The 24302-nt window shown below is 42.8% G+C and overlaps 1 protein-coding gene across 1 annotated transcript in view; it reads left to right on the forward strand.

The window, feature by feature from the left end:
• Positions 1-6928: 6928 nt before the first annotated feature.
• LOC120915633 (indolethylamine N-methyltransferase-like) overlaps positions 6929-24302 on the forward strand; it is a 30266-nt gene continuing 12892 nt past the window's right edge. The window contains exons 1-2 of the mRNA XM_040326302.1: positions 6929-7133; positions 19464-19671. Of these exons, the coding sequence (XP_040182236.1) occupies positions 6983-7133; positions 19464-19671 (359 nt within the window). The 5' untranslated portion in view covers positions 6929-6982. The remainder of the gene's footprint in view (positions 7134-19463; positions 19672-24302) is intronic.

Below are 24302 nucleotides of genomic sequence, written 5' to 3' on the forward strand. Positions count from 1 at the left end.
GAAAAATTTGTCCGAATTTCGATTCGGAACGAAACGGAATGCACATGTCTAATTAGAATTCTTCTATAGCTTGTAGGAGGAACATTTGAACGGAAATGTACGATCGCGACATCGTACATTTTTGCTGCTCCGTCAAATCTTCTTAGAACACGAACAGACACCATAAGCCTTCAATGACAGAGTCGACCTTAATTAATTCGGATTTACGGACGAATGCATTTTTTAACGTAACAAAATAAATAAAAACGAATTTCGGGAGTAACTAAATACATTTATTTTTCAGACGAAAACGAAATTCAGAAACAAAATATTTCAGTGTGCACATGTCTATTGTTATCTTGTCTTTATGTTACCATTACAATTTTGGCACAGCTGCGCAAATCAATTTAGTTATATGTCAGCACTTTAAGATGCTATAGCAGGCGCACATGCACCCGCAGAGTGTCCCTGGAGCCGATGCATGTGCCCAGCAGGCAAAATGTCCGCCGGGCACCTGCGATCGCTCCTGACAGAACGAGAACGGGGATCTGTGTGTGTCAACACACTAATCCCAGTTCTGTCAGGGGAGTAGAGACAGATCTTGTGTTCCTACTAAGTAGGAACAATGATATGTCTCCTCCTCCAGTCCGTCCCATCCCCCCACAGTTAGAAACACACCTAGGAAACACAGTTAACCCCTTCATCGCCCCCTAGTGTAAACCCCTTTGCCAGCAGTGACATATATACAGTAATCAGTGGCTATTTTTAGCTCTGATCACTGTATAAATGTCAATGGTCCCAAAAAAGTGTCAAAAGTGTCCGATCTGTCCACGGGAATGTCACAGTCCTGATAAAAATTGCAGATCGCTGTCATTACTAGTAAAACAAAAATAATAATAAAAATGACATAAATCTAGTCCCTACTATGTAGACGCTATAACTTTTGTGCAAACAAATCAATACACGCTTATCCCGACTTTTTACCAAACATATGTAGAAGAATATATATCAGCCTAAACCGATGAAGAAATTTGTTCTTTACAAATTTTGGGATATGTATTATAGCAAAAAGTAAAAAATATATATTTTTTTTAATTTTGCTCTTTATTTGTTTATAACGCAAAAGATAAAAAACGTAGAGGTGATCAAATACCACCAAAAGAAAGCTATTTTTGTGGGGGAAAAAAGAACATACATTTTTTTTGGGCACAACGTCGCATGACCGCACAATTACCAGGTAAAGTGACGCAGTGCCATATCGCAAAGAAATGGCCTAGTCAGTAAGGGGGCAAATCCTTCCGCGGCTGAAGTGTTTAACTGATTACAGACTGCCCACCACCATTATACAGCGGCTCTTTGAAGTGCAATATCGTTGTTATCCACTTCTTCAGCGGGCGGTCCGCTTTCAGATAAATGTGGTCTCAGCGGCGGATTTGCCGAAAGATCACTTGTATCGGTAGCGGAGTGTGTCCCCCCCTCCCACCACGCTCCGGAGCCCTCCGGCGGAACAGATTGGATCCTGCTTGGCTGGCTGCTAAGTGAGGGGAAAATAACCTCCACTCGGCTCCATACCAGTGCAGGGCGAAGCAACGTCAAAATGTCACTTCCGCCCATAGCTCCTAATGGGAAATTTTCATTTTGTTTTGGGGGTTCTAATTAATTTTTTAACAATTATTTTAACTTAAATTACATGTATTTAACTTGTAAACAACAAGTTTGAAAAATCGGCCCAGTCCTTAACTGGTTAAAAAAAAAACAATGTCTCCCGAAGTAGATCCATCATTTTGTTGAATGGGTAGTGGTACTATGTACCCAATACTTATTCACATGGGGGGTAAGCGGGATCTGGGGGCCCCTTTGTTAAAGAAGACTTTCAGATTCCGATATGCCTCCCCGCCCACAGACCCCCACAACCAATGGCCACGGTTGTGGGGATGAGGTCCTTGTCCCCATCAGCATGAATCAACATGGGGACAAGGTGCTTTGGGGTGGGGGGCAGAGCTTCCCTGCCCCAAGGCACCCCCCCCCCCAAAGTTAAGGGCATGTGGTCTGGTATGGTTCAGGGGGGGTGCTTGCTTGCCCCACCCTCTCCTGTCCTGCCTGGCTGCATGCTCGGATAAGGGTCTGGTATGGATTTGGGGGGGACCCGCTCCATTTTTTTTGTCATCAGAAGAGATGGGCCGAACACACATTGTTCGGTTTGCAGCAGAACGCTTTAACATGGGAAAAGTTTGGCCCAACATGAGAAATAAAAAGCCCCCATTTTGAAGGCTTATATGCAAGTAATTGGCCATAAAGACATTTCTAAGAAGAAAAAAAAACAAGTCAAATCACATTTAAATTGACTCACAGTTGCACTTGCTTTCACTTTGGGTCTGGTATGGATTATAAGGGGAACCCCATGCAAAATTAATTGAAATTAAAAAAAAAAGGCATGGGGTCCCCCCAAGATCCATACCAGACTCTTATCTGAGCATGCAGCCCGGCAGGACAGGAAGAGAGGGGGACAAGTGAGCATGGGCATAGGAACCGGGGGGGATGGGGGGGACGCATCCCCCCCCAGGAAATAATGCGGGGGGGACAGGTATTGTAAAATCCCCCCCAGGTAAAACGGCCGCGGCGCTGTCTCAGCCTGTTTTTTTTTTTTTTTTTTAGCCTGTGCAGCCCAGCCCTCTACATTGCCGCCCCCTCCTACTATTCTCCTCACGGATGCTAATACCGCCCCGCCTCTCCTGCCGTCTGCTTTGCCGCTATACTCATGAATGCTAAGGATAGTAGGAGGGAGCGGCAATGTAGAGGGCTGGAGAGGCAGAGTTCAATGTAGAGGGGTGGAGGGCGGGGGATAGTACGGAGCTGCCGATGACTAATGGATTACAAACTTGACTGGCGGAGGCGGAGCCTAAAGCTCCGCCCACCCCCTCCGTGCGGCTGTTGTTCACTGGGTCCTCTCTTGTGAGGGGGAGGCTGTCTGATGACAGGAGGAGGAGAGAGAGAAGCACAAGGGGAACCCCCTGCAAAGGACAGAAGGTACAATTGAATAAAATACTCTTATCATGATATACAGATCATGATTTTTCAATAAAGTGATCCATGCTGCAAACTCAACAGTCTCCCTTCAGCGACAGTTCAAGTTTTGCAAACTTTGCAGTACATGAACTTTCACTGAATAGGAGACTGTTTAATGGGTTTGCAGCATGGATCACTTTATTGCAAAATCATGATCTGTATATTAATCAACTTTCAATGAATGTGGTCTGTTTAACGAGTTTGTATTGATTTCAGCATGGGCAAAGTGTTCCATGCAATGCATGCTGAAATCAATGCAAACTCATTAAGGAGGTTGAGGCTGCACTCATTGCCACTGATTAGGCAGCACTCTAAGGGCCCTTTCACACGGAGCGGATCAGTAATGATCCGCTCCATGTGTCCGTACAGCTCAGCGGGGATCCTCTGTAAAATCCCTGCTGAGCTGGCAGCTGACAGGGCGGTCCTCCGCCCTGTGTTTCCTCCGCTCTCCCCTATGGGGGATCGGACGAACACGGACCGTATCTCCGTGTTCATCCGATCCGGCAGGCGGAAGAAAAATAGGATTTCTTCCGTCTGCAAATGCGGATCTTTGCGGAGGCGGACAAATTACGGGTGTCAGCGGATGTTCATCCGCTGACACCCGTAATCACATAGGGACCCATGTATGTCCCGTTTTCATCCGCAAACGGACGGATGAAAATGCGGACATACGGTCCGATAGTGTGAAAGGGCCCTAAGGCTACTTTCACACTGAGGCATCAGCGGTAAAGTGCCGATATTTTTAGCGGCGCTTTACTGTCATTTTGCAGCGCTATTCGGCCGCTAGCAACTCCCAGTTTACTGGATAAGAATATACCTGGCGAGTAAAAATGCTGTCCCCCCCAGATTTGTAAGGGTTCCTACACCCATGCAAGTGAGCACCCCCCCTCCTAAAATATACCAAGCCACATGCCTTCAACTTGGGGGGGTCCCCAAAGCACCTTGTCCCCATCAGGACAAGGGCCTTTTCCAGACAACCCTGGGCTGTGGTTGTGGAGGTCTGTGGGTGGGGGGCTTATTGCAATCTGGAAGCCCCCTTTAACAAGGGGGCCCTCAGATCCCAGCCCCCCTTATGTGAATGAGTATGGGCTACATTGTACCCCTACCCATTCACCAAAAAACTGTCAAAATTAAATAAAAACACAAGTTTTTGACAAGTCCTTTATTAACCAGACCAAAATGCAGCTAATGGACCTTGCCCCTTTTTGCGATTCGGCACTGCGTCGCTTTAACTGACAGTTGCGACGTGGCTCCCAAACTAAATTGGCGTCCTTTTTTCCCCACAAATAGAGCTTTCTTTTAGTGGTATTTGATCACCTCTGCGGTTTTTATTTTTTGCTCTATAAACAAAAATAGAGCGACAATTTTGAAAAAAATGCAATATTTTTACTTTTTGCTATAATAAATATCCCCCAAAAATATATAAAAATAACTTTTTTTTCCTCATTTTAGGCCAATACCTATTTTTCTACCTATTTTTGGTAACAAAAATCGCAACAAGCGTTTATCGGTTGGTTTGCGCAAAATTTATAGTGTTTACAAAATAGGGGATAGTTTTATTGCAATTTTATAAAAAAAATTTTTTACTACTAATGGCGGCGATAAGCGATTTTTTTTCATGACTGCGACATTATGGCGGACACTTCGGAAATTTTGACACATTTTTGGGACCATTGTAATTTTCACAGAAAAAAATGCATTTAAAATGCATTGTTTATTGTGAAAATGACAATTGCAGTTTGGGAGTTAACCACAGGTGGCGCTGATGGGGTTATGTGTGACCTGAAGTGTGTTTACAACTGTAGGGGGGTGTGGCTGTAGGTGTGACGTCATCGATTGTGTCCCCCTATAAAAGGGATCACACGATCGATGCCGCCGCCACAGTGAAGAACGGGGAAGCCGTGTTTACACACGGCTCTCCCCGTTCTCCAGCTCCGGGGACCGATCGCGGGACTCCAGCGGCGATCGGGTCAGCGAGTCCCACGATCACGGTCACAGGGCTTCGGATCAGGTCGCGGGAGCGCGCCTCGGACGCGCGCCCGCGACCACACGACTGGGCTTAAAGGACAACGTACCTATACGTTGATGTGCCCAGCTGTGCCATTCTGCCGACGTATATCGGTGTGAAGGGGTCCTTAAGTGGTTAAAAAAAAAACCTGTGCAGCGTGTAGTGCATTTCAGGGCATTTAGCCGGGTGAAAACCCGCTGAACGTCCTGCAAATTCAGCTACCTGCAATAACCCAGGCAACGTTTTTTTTCCTTAAGGCAGCTGGCTTTTAGATAAACATGATCCCGTTGGCGAATTCGCCACAGGATCACTTTTATAGGCGGAGGGAGAGGTGCCCCCCCTTCCACAGCTTTCCGGTTGTTTCCGAGTTTACCAGAGCTGCAACCAAGCTTGGCCGATGGCTAGGCAGGTAGGTGAGTGAGGGCAAGATAGTCCCCACTCGGCTCTATGCCCTTGGAGGACTGGAGCCACCTCCGATATCACTTTCGTTTCTCAGGCTAATAGGAAAAATATAGGCAAAACTTTTCTTTTTCATTTTGGATAGAGCAAACAGGAAGTGAGAGGAAATGCCTACGAATTAATTCCTTGGGGACCCCCAGGTCACCAGAACTAGTGTCCTCATTGGAAGATTTCCCCTCTATTACTTTTCTGGGGACAACCCAAGATTTTCTATTACTTTCACTTTCAATGATAATGGTAAACAAGACAAATGGAGAGGGTGAATCTCTTTACCGGCGGGCACAGACAGCAATAAAAATGCTATCCATTCTATCTAAAACTAAAAGTTTTGCCTTTAGTTATACTTTTAAGACATGATTTTTTTTTTAAGTCAAAGGGTCATTTTTTTCCCTCTTTTGCTTTTAAGAGTAAATGAGAGTCTTTTCATAGATCCCAACTGTCCCTGATTTCCAGGGACTGACCCTGATTTGGAGCAATGTCCCTCTGTCCCGCATTCCTCCTCATTTGTCCCTCATTTTGGTCTGATCTATATAGATGTACTGTATATAAAATGCACGTTTTAAGGACAATTCTGCAGACCCTAATGTAAGTGGGAACTGTGATGTAAATGGGAATACAGTGGACTCTGATAAAAGATGGTATCTGGGGACCCCCCCCTTGTCATCATAGTTCCCCCCAAGATCATGATCTTCAGAACTCCCCTTTACATCAGAATTGCCTTGCACTGTAGGGGGCAATCCTGCAGACTCTGATGTAAAGATGAACTCTGTGTTTTTGACATTTGTTTAACTTAAACACATGTTTATAGTGTAAATATTGATATTACCACTGTTTAGCACTGAAAACTTGCATTTTGGCTCTGTCAGTAAATTTCATGATTTTTACCAGTAAAAAAATGGAGTTGTTTGTAAATTTGGGCATTTGGACAAGAAACGTCTTACCTCTGTGCTTGCCAACAAGGTTTTCTTCACCAAGTACTAAGTCTTGTTTTACATGGGGATCAAATACTTATTTCACTCACTGAATTGCAACTCAATTTATAGCATTTGTTTTATGTGTTTTTTTCTGGATTTTTTTTTTAAATACACCTATGATAAAAAATGATAGACCCCTCATTTCTTTGTAAGTGGAAAAACTTACAAAATCTGCAGGAGATCAAATAATTATTTTCCCCACTGTATAATATTTGGGTGTTTTAAGTAATTTTCTAGCAAAAAATACAGATTTTTACTTGAAAACAACAAATAATAAAAAAAAAAGCCTGGTTTTAAAGTGGTGAAACCTTTGCAAACTCAGGTGACAATCATACCTCAGTCAGCACTATCCTCATGACTGCTTTATAAATATGTTTTATGATTATATTACAATAAAATGTAACCACCTTATTTCAAAAGAATATAAATAGAACTCAAACATTAAAGCTTAGTTGAAATCAGAAATCAAAGAGTTGAAGTTCAGCATTGCAGGACGATGGATTCCACAACACCTAAACTCTATCATCAACATGGAATGGATTCCAGAAGTCATCTGGATTTATATTTCTCTAATAAGGAGGACATGGTCTTTGCAGAGGATTCTTTAAAATTTCCAATGGCGTGTTTTTACTATCTGTTCAGCACCGGTATGTACAGCATAGATTGATATTTTCAACCAAAAAAGACTAATGTACATTATAATTGTGTTAATAAATCTAAGAGTATCACTCACATGAGTGGAGTCCCCATAGTTCTGTCCTCAAAGCTTCCTATTGCTGGTAGAGGAGGAATGCTTTTTTTCTTGCTCAAAAATCAAGCTGTTTCTATAGAAAAAGTTATTCCCTCAGTACTTACCACCGTATCCTCCCTGATTCCTTTATCCAAAGACCGTACATGGTGTATCAATGAAGCCCACCTCACTAACCAATCCTATTGTTTTGATATCCAAATTGCTTTAGCTGATTACTTAAAACATAATGCCACCCCCGATATCTCCCCTGTCCTCCTTTGGGAAGCCCATAAGCCAGTTATCAGGGGAAAATGCATCTCAGTTTCCACTCATCTGAACCGTGACAAAAAAATTAGATTAGCTGAGCTAGAGTCCGACTTCCACCACTGTTCCCTCCAATTCCAATCCTCCTCGACCGAAGCCCATAGAATTCAAATGGAAAAGGCCAGGACAGAACTTGATTTAGCTCTGGCTGAATCAGCTGACAAAGCCATTCGCAGATCTAATCACACTGCCTATACTAAGGCCAACAAACCAGATTCCTTTCTGGCCCTTCGCCTTCGTCGTCCGGAACGGAACTATGTCCCGGTTAGACTACGAATAGATAAGCATACCTATACTAGTAACCCTGTAAAAGTTTTAGCTGAGTTCCGAAAGCGATTACAAGACCTTTATAATACCCAATCCGCTTTCTCTCCCTCTGCTGCAGATGCCCTGTTTCAAAATGTTCCTTTACCCACCTTATCGGATTCAAATCGTGAGTGCCTAGAGAGTCCCGTCACGGTTGATGAGGTGCTAGCCGCTATCAAAACTCTTAAATCACATAAACGACCTGGCCCTGATGGGCTTTCGGGCACTTACTTTAAAAAATTTGCCGGTACTCTTGCCCCTCTTCTTGCTAACTCCTTCAATGCTTTACTCCGACAACACTCCTTCGGACAGGACACATTGACAGCCATCATAGCCATGATTCCTAAACCCAACGTAGACAACTCTCTTTGGTCGAACTTCCGACCTATTTCACTCCTAACATTTGACATTAAATTACTAGCAAAAATCATGGCCCTGCGCCTTAACCCCCTGATTGGAAAACTGATCCATAAAGACCAGGTCGGTTTCATTCCACGAAGACAGGCCAGTGATAACATCAGAAGAGTGGTCCTTCTACAACATCTTGCTAGAACGCGCAAAATCCCTATGCATCTGCTATCCCTTGACATCAGGAAGGCCTTTGACACGGTCTCCTGGCCCTACCTGAATTATATTTTAACCCGTTGGGGCTTCGGACCACACTTTTTACAGTGGGTAAATTCCCTATATAATCACCCCCAGGCCTATATTAAATATTCCGGTTTCCGCTCAGAGACCTTCCCGATAAGCAGGGGTACTAGACAAGGATGCCCCCTATCCCCCTTAATATTCGCTTTAGCTATTGAACCCTTGGCGGCCTTGATTAGATCTAGCCCTGATGTCAGGGGATTAGAAGTGGCCTCTACCTCCCACAAAATTTGTCTGTTTGCAGACGATGCCCTTTTATTCATCACATCTCCCCGCATTTCACTTCCAAACCTCATACGGATTCTCGAACTATTTGCTAATGTCTCCGGTCTAGAGGTGAATCAATCTAAATCTATGGCTCTCAATGTGTCTCTCCCCCCCTCTGAAGTTACCCACCTACAAGAATACTTTCCTTTCGCTTGGTCTACCAAATCTCTTCCATATTTGGGCATAAAGTTGACTTCTGACCCATGTTCCCTTTACAGTTCCAACTACCTTCCTATGTTGTCGCATCTAACCTCACTACTAGACTCTTGGAAACCGCTCTGTGTTTCCTGGTTAGGTCGAGTGGCTGCTGTAAAGATGTCCCTGCTTCCAAAGCTGCTTTATTTGTATAGAGTCCTCCCTATTCCGGTCCCCTCTTACTTCCACCGGGTCATTCAGTCTAGAGTCTTCAAATATATTTGGGGCCCTGTTAGGCCCCGAGTTTCTAGATCCATTCTCTTACGAGATAAACTTAGCGGAGGCCTGGGTATCCCAAATTTTTTCCGTTATTATCAAGCGGCACAACTTGCCCAAATTACACTATACCACTCTACGTCGGAAACCCCCATTTGGGTTAGCTTAGAAGCAATAGACATTTATCCCCTTCTAATCTCCAATCTTCTCTGGTTACCACCGCTGGCCCGTAGTCCACTCTATAATCCGGTTACTCGCCATTCACTCAGACTCTGGGACAGTTTACGTAGTCGTTTTAGATTACTGTCCACCCATGCTCCACTATTATCCTTTTTTGGTCATCCACATTTTTACCCTGCCTACGTAGAGCCTAACTCGTTTCATCTCTGGCTCCAGGCAGGACTACATAGGATAAGCGACCTTGTTACTGATACATCTCTCAAATCCTTCTCAGATCTACAGACTCAGGCCAAGTTCCCCCCTAGGGAATGTTTTCACTACCTACAAATAGCCCATTTCGCCCGCTCAATTATAGGTGACTGTTCCTCTCTAGGCAGTATGTCCTGTTTTGAAAACATTTGTCAGTCAGATCCTCATGCCCCTGGTATCATTTCCCGCCTATATGCCCATTTCACTGCTGATTCCTCTGACCTTCCCCTGTACGCTGCACAATGGTCTAAAGACCTTCAGATATCATTGGACAAGGAGGATTGGATTGCCATATGGAACCGTACAAAAACCTCTTCCCAAAATATTGTGGCCCTTGAAACCAACTATAAGGTTCTGATGAGGTGGTATTTGGTCCCTGCTAGGATTTCCAAATTTTTGCCTTCCTACCCAGCTGTCTGTTTCCGTGGATGTGGAGGGAGGGGTACGCACGAGCATATCTGGTGGTCCTGTCCGATAGTGCAGCGGTTCTGGGCTGTAATATTCCAGATGGCCTCAACTCTATTGAATGATACAATATTACCTAGCCCATCCCTAGCCCTTTTAAATCACATTCAACCGGACTACACTAAAGCCCAGGTAAAACTTCTACTCCAACTGACCACGGCTGCTAAACAATCCATTGCAAGAGCTTGGAAGACCCCAACCTTACACATTACAGAAGTTAAAAATAGGGTAACCCAGGCAATGATTCATAGTAAAATAGAAGCTATGATTCTTGACCGAATGGTCCAACATGACAAGACCTGGACTCCCTGGGCGGAATATTTTCTACCCCCGGAATTTGATATGACCCTGCTGACATTCTAAAAATTTGAAACAGTTCTAACCATATTGTATTATGTTACTTTGGGGCTCATGTGACCCAGCCGACCCTTTCCCCATCCTACACCGACCTTCTTGGTCCCTTTCCTCCCTCTCGTCTATCATGCTCTTTCTTTCTTACTCTTCGTCTTTACTTTCTTCCTGTATTTTCTCTTGAAATGTTATATATGTAGAACAATAGGCATGGCTCCTAAACCTTGCCTACTTATATGCAGCGTTGTATCCCTAGTCAACCTGCGGAGTACCTCTTTAAAGGATATATACCCGATGCTATAGGACCTTCCCCATTCCCTTCCCCTTTTCCTTCTCCCCCCCTCCCCTTCTCCTGGTAGGGATCTACCTTCATACTCCCTCTCTATAACTCTAAGGTCCTTCCCATATTTCTGCGTTGTAATCGACAACCTATGTCCCCGTATATGTAAAAATGTTCGTTATGTTGTATTTCTGCTCTGGGACAATATTTGCCTCTTTAGAGGTATGCTATTATATACTCTTTCATGTGATACTGTACGACTATTTGTTATTGTACTCTGTGCTTTGTTTTTCAATAAAAAATTTGAACAGAAAAAGTTATTCCCTCACTATGGGCTCTTCCACATTTTGTTGTGTTACAACATGAGGTACATGAAATTAAATTGAATTTGTAAATAAATAACAAAGATCAACACAAAAAAGTTGGGTTTCCTCTGGAGCGACCAATCGCCCTTCTGATTTAGTATAATTGGTTGAATGAAGCCTACCTTTGGGTAATTAAAGGGGTTGTAAAGGTTTGTTTTTTATTTTCTAAATAGGTTCCTTTAAGCTAGTGCATTGTTAGTTCACTTACTTTTTCCTTCAATTTCCCTTCTAAATGTTTTTTTTTCTTTGTCTGAATTTCTCACTTCCTGTTGCTCCTCCGTAAGCTTGCCCCCATCATCCATGGAGGTTAGTCAGCCAGAATAGCTTACTGAGGAGGAACAGGAAGTGAGAAATTCACACAAGGAAAAAAAACATTTAGAAGGGAAATGGAAGGAAAAGGTAAGTGAACCAACAATGCACTAGCTTAACCCCCCTGGCGGTATTCCCGAGTCTGACTCGGGGTTAGATTTTTGTGCTAGGATCGGTAACCCCTGTGGACTCGGGCTTGCCTCGCTGGATCCACAGGCAGTGTTTTCTTACCTTGTCCCTGGATCCAGCGATGCCACCGCGCTGTGTGAGCGAGCGGGACCTCGCTCGATTCACACAGCGTCCTCCTGTGCCGCCGATCTCCATTCCCTGCGACGTTACGACGCACGGGAGCGGAGAACGGCGCCAAATTCAAAAACATAAACAAACACATTACATACAGTATACTGTAATCTTATAGATTACAGTACTGTATGTAAAAAATACACACCCCCCTTGTCCCTAGTGGTCTGCCCAGTGTCCTGCATGCACTTTTGTATAATAAAAACTGTTCTTTCTCCCTGCAAACTGTAGATTGTCCATAGCAACCAAAAGTGTCTTTTTATGTCAAAAATGGTTTTAGAGCAGCTAGAAAACAGCAATAATAAATTATAATCACTTGCAGAATTGTGCGATAGCGGTTTGTGGGGAAATTCGTCATAAAAAAATAAAAGTAATGACAGCGACAATTCTACAACTGAGCAAATTTCAGTGATTTTGAGTTGATTACATTATTGAATAATTTTTATCATAATTATATTATTATTTGTTATAATTATTTATAATTATTTATTATATTATAATTTATAATTTTGTTTTTAAAAAAAATTCATACCCGGGATCCCTACAATACTCTTGTTTGGTCAGATTTAAGTGAGTTATTCCTAAGAATTACAGGCCTACAGTATAAAACGCCAAATTTCCTTGCAAATAATGGTACCGCTTTCAGCACCTTTTTTCTGAAAGAATCATACCGCCAGGGAGGTTAAAGGAACCTTTATAGAAAATAAAAAACAAACCTTTACAACCCCTTTAATGTCCCTGGAGTAAGCAAGTCCAGGATAAGGGTTTAGACAAGTACAGTAAAACCTTGGATTGCGAGCATAATTCGTTCCAGAAGCATGCTTGTAATTCAAAGCACTCTTATATCAAAGCAAATTTTCCCATAAGAAATAATGGAAACTCAAATGATTCTTTCCACAACCATTTATTCATAACTCCTTCCGTTTATATAAAAAGATTATAGCAATGTAATGGGTTGTGTAACCATAAAATGTCCATCCACAAATGGAAGCCTCCACAAGGGGATTAGAAGCAAAATCCATCAGGAGCTACAGAGTATAAAAAAGAATAGAGGAGCCTCCATGTGTAGCAATAAGTTGCTAAATGTTGTACCTTCATTAAATGTAACCATATTGCTACACTTAGAGGCATCTCTCTTCTCTTTTATACTTCTCCAGTGGGTTTTAAAAAAACATTTTATTGTAAAAAGCTGTCTTGGGTGCCACTTCCATGGGAGGCAAACAACAACTTCAAGATTTAAGCCTCGTACACACGGTCGGACTTCAAACAAACTTTTCTGTGTATTTTTGTCCGAAGGGAGTTGGCCGGGCACACCCAAAGCATACACACGGCAGGACTTTTTCAGCAAACTTTCCCAACATCACGTGGTTTTTCTGCTCTTTACCGCCACCCTTTGGTCAACTTCTGCTATTGTTGGTTGATTTTAACATTGGTTCTGAGCATGCGTGTTTGTACTTCGAACAAAAGTCCAATGGATTTCTGTACACACGATAGGACTTTGCACCCTAGGACTTTTGTTGCCGAAAAGTTTGTCCGTTTGCAGAGCGAACTTTTGTCCGATAAAAACAGAAAAAGTTTGCCCGATGGGGCGTACACACGGTCGGATTTTTTGAATGCTTGCTTATTTTGAAGTTTGTTGGCAAAAAGTCAGATCGTGTGTATGGGCCTTAAGCCTCTGTCCATTTACTCCATCCAATGGCACAATGAAGGGATGAAAAACTACAACTTGAGGTGGAGAGGTCAACAACGGCTGCCTGATCCAAAGAAGATTATTGTAAAACAGAACCATAAACTGGTACCACATTATGATGAGACAATACGAAATTATCATTTATTTCTTTTGGCTGTTTTATTTGGTGAATATCACTCTTATGCCTTGTACACACAATCAAAATTTCCGATGGGATAAAATCCGATGGAATTGGACGTCGGAATTCCGTTCAAGCTGTCTTGCATACACACTGTCAGACCAAATTCTGACTGTCCAAAACGCGGTGACGTAAAACACTACTAAGAGCCGAAAAAAGAGAAGCTCAATGCTTCCGAGCATGCGTCGACTTTATTCTGAGCATGCAAGTTTTTTTCTCCTTTGGGGTTCCACACACACGATCGGAATTTTCGATCAGAAAAAAAATAAAACATGTTCTATTTCTAAACTCAGACGGAAAAAAGTCAGATGGGACCCACACCCGGACGGAATACCCGATGAAAGTCCGTCTGACTTTTTTCATTGGAAATTCCGATGTACAAGGCATAAGTCATTATATTATCACTTTTTATGTTTTTGCTTGCAAAAGGTCAATTCACAGGTCAATTCACAAACAGAGGGGGTTATTTACGAACGGGAAATCCCCTTTGCACTACAAGTGCAAACTACAAGTGCAAAGTGCACTTGAAATTGCACTGAAAGTGTACTTGGAAGTGCAGTCGCTGTAATTCTGAAGGGTAGATCTGAAATGAGGGGAAGCTCTGCTGATTTTATTATCCAAGCATGTGCAAGCTAAAATGCTGCATGTCCCCCTCGGATCTACAGCGACTGCACTTCCAAGTTCCCCTTTTAGTGCAATTTCAAGTGCACTTTGCACTTTCAGTTTTCACTTGTAGTGCAAAGTAGATTTGCCTTTCGTAAATAACCCCCATTATCTTACTTGTTTTCTATCTTTAAGGCCCAGTTTACACTTGTAGCGCTTGGCATATGACCCCAAAGTCATATGACAAGCTGCACCCCATGTTTTCCAATGAGTGCCGTTCATATTTGTGCAACTTAAGACTCATGCACACAGGACTTTTTTCCTTCTGCTTTTAGGAGCGTCAGGCTTTTTTTTTAAAAACATCTCTCCATGTTATTCTATGTGTCCACAAAGTCTTTTAGGAGCTTTTAGTGGCATGAGCGTTTTCAAGCTTCAAAAAGCGTGTTCTTGAGCAGTAGCGTTACAGCTGTAAAAATGCCTGACGCAGCTAAATGCATGTTAATGTGCTAAATGTGCATTAACAGCAATGATTTTCTTTTAACGCACTGTGTGCATGATGCCTTAAAGTCACAGCGACTTTAAAGGGGTTGTAAAGGAAAAATTTTTTTTTCATAATAAGCATCCTTTACCTGCAGACATTCCTCTTTTCACTTCCTCATTATTCGTTTTTGCTCAGAAGTTGCTCTATTTCTTCTCTGTTCTGTTCACTTCCTGCTTGTCTGATTGTTACTCACCACCGTGAAGGGAGGCTTTACTGTGGTGGTCAGTGATGTGCTCGCCCCCTCCTGGGAACTACATCTGTGCGGCAGGACGCTCTCTACGTGTTAGAGACTTCAAAGAGGTGTGAATTACTGGGCGTGCCGCAATGCATACTGGGAAATGTAGTTCTTACATGAACGAGCACCGCAAACCAGGAAGTGAATGAGAGAACAGAAACTAGAATGCCGGAGGTGATATAGATAAAGGAATTTAATAGGTATTAACTATTTTTTTTAACAGAATCATTACACTATTCTGTCTGTCTACCTTGCAGACATTAATTTTAGGCAAAAATTTTTTTTCCTTTACAACTCCTTTAACCACTTAACCACCAGCCGCCGTCTACAAACGGCGGCAAGGTGGTTGCTTAACTGGGGGTCGCCGTTCTGAAACGGCGCCCACCAGAAGCAGTAATGCGCGCCGCCTCGGGCGCGCACACAGAAAATTCTGTGCGCGCCGGGTCTATGAGACCCGGCGCTACACAGATCACGGTAACTGACCGGCAACGCCGGTCTTTTACCATGTGATCGCGCCGTCCAATGACGGCGCGACCACAGGTAAACAAACCGGCGTCATCTGATGACGCCGGTTCCTCCCTCCTCTCGCTGTACCGATCGGTACAGTGTGAGAGGAGAGCGCGGATGGCAGCAGCAGTGTGGGATGGATCTGTGACTATTGCAGTCACAGATCCATCCATCCCTGCTCAGCCATCCCTGCATTAACCCCTGCAATACTCTGCCTTCCCTGCGCAATACTCTGCAATGCTCTGCCTTCCCTGCAATACCCCCGCGCAATACTCTGCAAAACACCCGCGCAATACTCTGCAAAACACCCGCGCAATACTCTGCAAAACACCCGCGCAATACTCTGCAAAACACCCGCGCAATACTCTGCAAAACACCCGCGCAATACTCTGCAAAACACCCGCGCAATACTCTGCAAAACACCCGCGCAATACTCTGCAATACCCCCGCGCAATACTCTGCAAAACACCCGCGCAATACTCTGCAAAACACCCGCGCATTACTCTGCAATACCCCCGCGCAATACTCTGCAAAACACCCGCGCAATACTCTGCAAAACACCCGCGCAATACTCTGCAAAACACCCGCGCAATACTCTGCAAAACACCCGCGCAATACTCTGCAAAACACCCGCGCAATACTCTGCAATACCCCCGCGCAATACTCTGCAATACCCCCGCGCAATACTCTGCAGTACCCCTTGCGCAATACTCTGCAATACCCCCGCGCAATACTCTGCAATACCCCCGCGCAATACTCTGCAATACCCCCGCGCAATACTCTGCAATACCTCCGCGCAATACTCTGCAATACCCCCGCGCAATACTCTGCAATACCCCCGCGCAATACTCTGCAATACCCCCTGCCAGTACTCTGCAGTACCCCTTGCGCAATACTCTGCAATACCCCCCGCGCAATACTCTGCAATACCCCCGCGCAATACTCTGCAGTACCCCCCGCGCAATACTCTGCAATACCCCACTCGCAATACTCTGCAATACCCCACTCGCAATACTCTGCAATACCCCACGCACAATACTCTGCAATACCCCACGCACAATACTCTGCAATACCCCACGCACAATACTCTGCAATACCCCACGCACAATACTCTGCAATACCCCACGCACAATACTCTGCAATACCCCACGCACAATACTCTGCAATACCCCCGCACCAATACTCTGCAATACCCCCCACACAATACTCTGCAATACCCCCGCACCAATACTCTGCAATACCCCCGCACCAATACTCTGCAATACCCCCGCACCATACTCTGCAATACCCCCCACACAATACTCTGCAATACCCCCCACACAATACTCTGCAATACCCCACGCACCATACTCTGCAATACCCCCGCACCATACTCTGCAATACCCCCCACACAATACTCTGCAATACCCCCGCACCAATACTCTGCAATACCCCCGCACCAATACTCTGCAATACCCCCGCACCATACTCTGCAATACCCCCGCACCATACTCTGCAATACCCCCGCACCATACTCTGCAATACCCCCGCACCATACTCTGCAATACCCCCGCACCATACTCTGCAATACCCCCGCACCATACTCTGCAATACCCCCACACCAATACTTTGCAATACCCCGGCCAATACTCTGCAATACCCAGAAAATACTCTGGGGAAAAAAATGTGTTTTAACCACTTCCCGCCCACGTCATATGAGGTCCTTGACTTTGTGCAGGGATATCTAAATGATGCCTGCAGCTACAGGCATCATTCAGATATCATTTTTTTCAGCCGGCGATTCTCTACACCATAAGAACGATCATGGCGGCTGTTCCGCCTCTTGATCGTTCTTACGGGAGGCAAAAAGGGACGTCCCCACTCCCTTCGCCCTCCGGTGCTTCTTCTGACTCACCGCTGCGATCGAAGCCAGGATCGTTTTTTTTCTTGTTTTTTTTCTTGTTTTTTTCCAAGCTTCCCAGCCTAGAGGTGAGATGTGGGGTCTTATTGACCCCATATCTCACTGTAAAGAGGACCTGTCATGCTATATTCCTATTACAAGGGATGTTTACATTCCTTGTAATTGGAATAAAAGTGATCAAAACATTTATTTTTGGGGAAAAACGTGTCAAACTAAAATAAATTAAGTAAAATGAACAATAAAAATAAAAAATAAATATTTAAAGCGCCCCTGTTCCCGCGTGCTCGTATACAGAAGCGAATGTGTACGTAAGTCCCGCCCACATATGAAAACTGAGTTCAAACCACACATGTGGGGTATCGCTGCGAACGTTAGAGCGAGAGCAATCATTTTGGCCCCAGACCTCCTCTGTAACTAAAAACATGTAACCAGTAAAAACATTTAAAACGTCATCTATGGGGATTTTTAAGTAGCGAAGTTTGGCGCCATTCCACAAGCGTGTGCAATATTGAAGGGTGACATGTTGGGTATCTATTTACTCGGCGTAACTTCGTCTTTCATATTATGCAAAAACATTGGGCTAACTTTAATGTTTTTTTTTTTAAAAAGCACAAAACTGTTTTATTTCCCAAAAAAATGCGTTCGAAAAATTGCTGTGCAAATACCATGCGCGATAAAAAGTTGCAACGACCGCCATTGTATTCTCTAGGGTCTTTGCTAAAAAAGCATATATAATGTTTTGGGGTTCTATGTAATTTTCTAGCAAATAAATGATGATTTTTACATGTAGGAGAGGAATGTCAGAATTGGTCTGGGTGTTCCAGAACGCCTGATGGTGCTCCCTGCATGTCGGGCCTCTGTATGTGGCCACGCTGTGTAAAAGTCTCACACATGTGGTATCGCCATACTCGGGAGGAATAGCAGAATGTGTTTTGGGGTGTAATTTGTGGTATGCATATGCTGTGTGTGAGAAATAACCTGCTAATATGAAACTTTTGTGGAAAAAAAACAAAAAAAAAAAAACCTTGATTTTGCAAAGAATTGTGGGAAAAAATGACAACTTCAAAAAACTCACCATGCCTCTTTCTAAATACCTTGGAATGTCTTCTTTCCAAAAAGGGGTCATTTAGGGGGTATTTGTACTTTTCTGGCATGTTAGGGTCTCAAGAAATGAGATAGGCCGTCAGTACTTCAGATGTGATCAAATTGATCAATTTTCAGTAATTGGTACCATAGCTTGTAGACCCTATAACTTTCACCCAGACTAAATAATATCCAAATTTTTTATTTTATTTTTACCAAAGATATGTAGCAGTATACATTTTAGGCCAAATTTATGAAGAAAAATTCATTTTTTGCAAAATCTTATAATAGAAATGAAGAAAAATTCATTTTTTTACAAAATTTTCGTTCTTTTTTCATTTATAGCGAAAAAAATAAAAACCGCAGAGGTGATCAAATACCACCAAAAGAAAGCTCTATTTGTGGGAAAAAAAGGACAAAAATTTCATTTGGTTACAGTGTTGTATGACTGAGTTATTGTCATTCAAAATGTGAGAGCACCGAAAGCTGAAAATTGGTCTGGTTATTAAGGGTGTTTAAGTGCCCAGTTGTCAAGTGGTTAAAGTAGTTCCTCCTGTAATAGTTTGGTCAGACTTTCATGCAATATGAGGGCCATAGACTTCAATGTAAAAACTCAAAAGTCACATGAAAATCACACCTGAATCATATACGTGTGTGTGACTTTGTAGAGCCCAAGCAGTCTCATGGTCGAAGCCAAAGACGCAACACACTCGTCCAAAGTGGCATCAAAGTGGCATCTCCTTATACTCTCCTCTCTCTCTCTCTCTCTCTCTCTCTCTCTCTCTCTCTCTCTCTCTCTCTCTCTCTCTCTCTCTCTCTCAGCTCCTTGCTCATCAGGTGCTTTCATATATGGAGGATAATGTGACATAAAATGGTGGCTGGCCTAGCAGGAAATCCGAGAGCCATATTATATATTGGTTGGGAACAATTTTTTAAAGCTATTTTCACCTAGCAGTGTCATTAAATGCCAAATGTTATGAAAAGGTGAAATCTCTTTTTTGGCAGTGAAATTAGTTATGGCTAAGATAACATCTGAATCTCTAATATTCCTCCAGGTCGAGTTAAGGGTACGTTTTTGATTGACATCAGCGTTGGTTCCTTCATTCACCATCTTTATTCCGCCTCCAATTTCTTCAAAAAAATGATCCTATTAAAATTCCAAGAGAGATGTATCATGGAACTGAACAGATGGCTACATGACCGTACCGGAGCATATGATTGGTCACATACATCATCAGTCGCAGCTGAGTTAGAAGGAACGAGGTGATTTGTCCCCTAATGATTCCTCACTTTCTGACTTTTCTTTCAGGTTTCTTTAACGACAACATCTATAATTTTGGAGTATATTTAATATTTTTTTTTAACCTTTTTTTTCATGTTTTTAGTCAGGTAACTTTGAAATATTGTATTTGAAAAGTTGAAATCTATGTTTTCATCCATCAGATGGAGCTCTCAGCTCTTTATAATGTTTTTATTCAGGCTCTCCTTATCTACTGTGCTGGAAAAGGGTATTCACATTGTGTAAAGTAGAAGTCCAGTCACATTTAAACTTAACCTTGCTCTCACCCCCATTCTAAGCCCTATACTAACTATCCTGTAAAGGAATGATGCCTATGCTTACCTATTCTGAGGGCCCTCCCGTCCAGACCGACTACAGATGCCCTATAGTAAGCCTATGGGCGATGAGTAATCACTGCTCAAGGTCGGTCTCCACCTGTACCACCTCCACTACAAGGTTTTGGCCCCATCCATTACAGGCTTCACAGCCTGTACATTGTGAAGTGTCTATTTTAGAATATGTCTAAATTAAGGTGATATTATCGGATGTGTGGTCGACCAGACCCTTTTCCTCTACTGTGAAGCACATAATGAACAGGGCCAGCCCCTGGTATTATGCACTGGAGGTGGTACAGGTGGAGACCAAACATGAGCAATGATTACATCTGTAAGAGACTTACACTGTCGGATCTTAGGATGCAGTACCGCATGCGCCGCTGGGGGCATTTCGTGTCGAAATGCCGCCTAGCGTATGCAAATTAGGACTTACGGCGATCCACAAAGCTTTTCAGCTTCGTTTTTTCGCCGTAAGTTTTAGTTTGCATGTGTAAAATTAGGGCTGCTTTTACAAAGTGTAAACTGTTTACACCTTGTAAAAGTAGACCCTTCTTCCTCGCGACGCGTTTTTTTTTTTATTTTGAATTTTTTTTTTTCGCCGTATCTTTTTTTTTTTCCCGACGCAACTTTTTTACCCGGCGCGATCCTCAAAACTCGGCGTATCGTAAAAACACGCGATGCACGTCTGGAAAAATGACGTCACGGGCATGCGCAGTACGTCCGGCGTGGGAGCCTAATTTAAATGGGAATCGCCCATTTGTATTAGGAACGCCTTGCGCCGGACGGAGTTAAGTTGCACTGCCGAAAATTTCCAGGTAAGTGCTTTAAGGATCGGCACCTAACTTGGGAGATTTGCGGCAGTGTAACTTAACTCGGAATAGTTAAGTTAAGCCCGTTTTTTGAGGATTTGGCCCAGTGTGTTTTCCAGGAGACAGCGGGGGGGTGGGTTGGGACGGGAAGTGGCGTAGACTCTCACGGTAGTCTATGCCTGCAAGGGGGTGAAAAATACCTGTCTTAGACAGGTATCTGCACCCCCCACCCCCCTGAAAGGTGCCAAATGTGTCACCGGAGTGGGGGAGGGTTTCCGAAAAGCGGAAGTTTCATTTTTGGGTGGAACTCTGCTTTAATATTAGTTATTTTGTCCTTGATCCACTCAGATCAGTTGGGCTTCATGCCTAGAGATCTCTTAAAGGGGTTGTAAACCCTCCTGTTTTTTCACCGTAATGCTTCCTATGTATTAAGGTTAAAAAAAACTTCTGTCAGTCACCGGCCCCCCAGCCCCCTGTTTTACTTACCTGAGCCCTGGAATGTCCCACGGTGAGGACGCTCTGTCTCTATAATAAACAAAAAATTGCGCTAACCCAAACCAAAATTAATATAGTGACAATATTGAACCAGAAGGCTGCAGTAAACAGTGTGAATACACATAAAATACAAAAAAAGGAAAACAAACTGCGCCAACAAAAATCAGCTAGCACTCATGCTAGATGAATGGAAACATAAATGAACATGTAAGTCAATCATGTGAAAAAATGTCCCAAGAAATAAAAATAATAAAGAATCTTGTAGGTGTCAACATCTGAGACGAACAGCACCACAGTGAACGTTTAAACCATCCGTGAGAACCGCCACCACATGGAAAGCCTCTTACCAGATTGATAAGTAAACACAGCCTTAAAGACATATGTTTTCCGTCAATGGATTAAACACAAGGTCCGGGAGCCACAGGATCAATCATCCAACGAGGGATCGCTACCTCCTTTGCAAAGATGGTCCGTGGATCATAGATGGATAATAGATGACAAAAACAGACTATAGCATAATACCGTTTGGTAACGTTTATTAAGTAAAAAAGGTTGTACTTACAAACACAAATTCAAAAGCGTGTAAAAGATGCTGGCCGGCACTAGAGGAGCCCTTCCTCCTTCACATCGAACATGGTGACGTCACTGTACGCCGTCCCAGACGTGTTTCCTCATAAGTTGACGTTTTCAATGGGGATGGGCAATACATTGACTCACCGCAATAAATAACCAGACCTCATTCTGACGTGCAAGGAAATGGCAGCAACAAAACGCCATCTTAACTATGGGAAAGATAGCAATAATGCCCTCAGTGGCTCTAGAATAACTACCTAATTCAGATTAGCTATGCACCATACGAACAAAGGGTATATTAGTCACCAGAAAGTTAAAAAACAATTAAGTAAATTTATATGGAGCCGTTACCATTAGTTTAACATTTTTATTTATATACGACCAAAAATATATAACTAAATGACGGTAAAGGATCTTGTTACCGTACATATTACCTAGCGACCCCTAGTGGATACAATTGTTAATCACCTATTACAGAGCAATTAACAAATGGAAGACAAAAAACTGTTTGGACTGAAGAATTGATATGGTCACGCCAACAGCGTAAATTTGTGATCATACAATGCGTGCAACAACTAATATTAATAATAATATTGGTGAAGAAGAACCAATACAAAAATTACACTATTCATGACTGAATAGCATAAACAGTGCTAATATTATACTAATAGGGCCAGATCCTCAAAAGGGATACACCGGCGTATGTACTGATACGCCGTCGTATCCCTGTTTCTATCTTTGGAACTGATCCACAGAATCAGTTTCCCAAAGATAGGCAGAAGATCCGGCATGTGTAAGGGACTTACACTGGCGGATCTTAGGATGCAGTACCACATCCGCCGATGGGGGCACTTCGAGTCGAAATGCCGCTTCGCGTATGCAAATGAGCACTTACGGAGATCCACGAAGCGGTTTAGCTTCGTGAAATCTCCGTAAATACTTACGTTGCAATCGTAAAATTAGGGCTGCTTTTACAAAGTGTAAACTGTTTACACCTTGTAAAAGTAGACCCTTCTATGCAGCGACGCTGATTTTTTATTTTTTTTTCCCGCCGTATCTTTTTTTTTCCCCAACGCAACTTTTTTTACCCGGCGCGATTCACAAAACACGGCGTAACGTAATTTCGCGCTATGCCCGTCTGGAAAATGACGTCACGAGAATGCGCAGTACGTCCGGCGCGGGAGCGCGCCTAATTTAAATGGGACTCGCCCCATTTGAATTGGGAACGCCTTGCGCCGGCCGGATTTAAGTTACACAGCCGAAAATTTCTAGGTAAGTGCTTTGTGGATCGGGCACTTAGGTAGAAATTTTGCGGCAGTGTAACTTAAATCAGAATAGTTAAGTTACGGCGCCTCTTTGTGGATCTGGCCCATAATTTCTAAATATCAAAAACCTGTGACTGGTTAAAAATGTATCAATTAATTAGACCCCCCCCCAGAGTGAAAAAAATATTAGATTAATGTGTAAGGTAAGAGGAGGAGCGCCCAATCGCCTCCCCACCTTGCGACACCCAATCAGTGAATATTGAATCGATGAACCATACGCCATGTAATTAAATACATGATAATATGTTAAATTAAAAGAAAAATATATATTTAAAAAAAAAAAAAATGTATGTTATAAACATTCAAAAAAATCCAAAAACGAAATATAGAAAAAAAAAACATCCTTGCATGTCACAACTCGGTATAAAGAATACATTATGAAGCATCACGCATTGTTTATAAATGCATTTACATCAGTATCTATATTTAAACCATGAGGTATATAAGACTTTAATCAGTATATACACGCTTTTAATGAATTTGTGTTTGTAAGTACAACCCTTTTTACTTAATAAACGTTACCAAACGGTATTACGCTATAGTCCGTTTTTGTCATCTATGATCCACGGACCATCTTTGCAAAGGAGGTAGCGATCCCTTGTTGGATGATTGATCCTGTGGCTCCCGGACCCTGTGTTTAATCCATTGACGGAAACCATATCTCTTTAAGGCTGTGTTTACTTATCAATCTGGTAAGGGGCTTTCCATGTGGTGGCGGTTCTCACGGATGGTTTAAACGTTCACTGGTTTAAACGTTCGTCTCAGATGTTGACACCTACAAGATTCTTTATTATTTTTTATTTCTTGGGACATTTTTTCACACGATTGACTTACATGTTCATTTATGTTTCCATTCATCTAGCATTAGTGCTTGCTGATTTTTGTTGGCACAGTTTTTTTTCCTTTTTTTGTATTTTATGTGTATTCACACTGTTTACTGCAGCCTTCTGGTTCAATATTGTCACTATATTAATTTTGGTTTGGGGTAGCGCAATTTTTTGTTTATTATTTGATTCCTTTTATTATTGCAGCTTGCCAGATTTTTTTCTGTATAGCCTTAAATGGATATATTTGAATT

This window comes from Rana temporaria, chromosome 10 (assembly GCF_905171775.1).
Source record: "Rana temporaria chromosome 10, aRanTem1.1, whole genome shotgun sequence".
In the NCBI taxonomy this organism is placed as follows: Eukaryota; Metazoa; Chordata; class Amphibia; order Anura; family Ranidae; genus Rana; species Rana temporaria.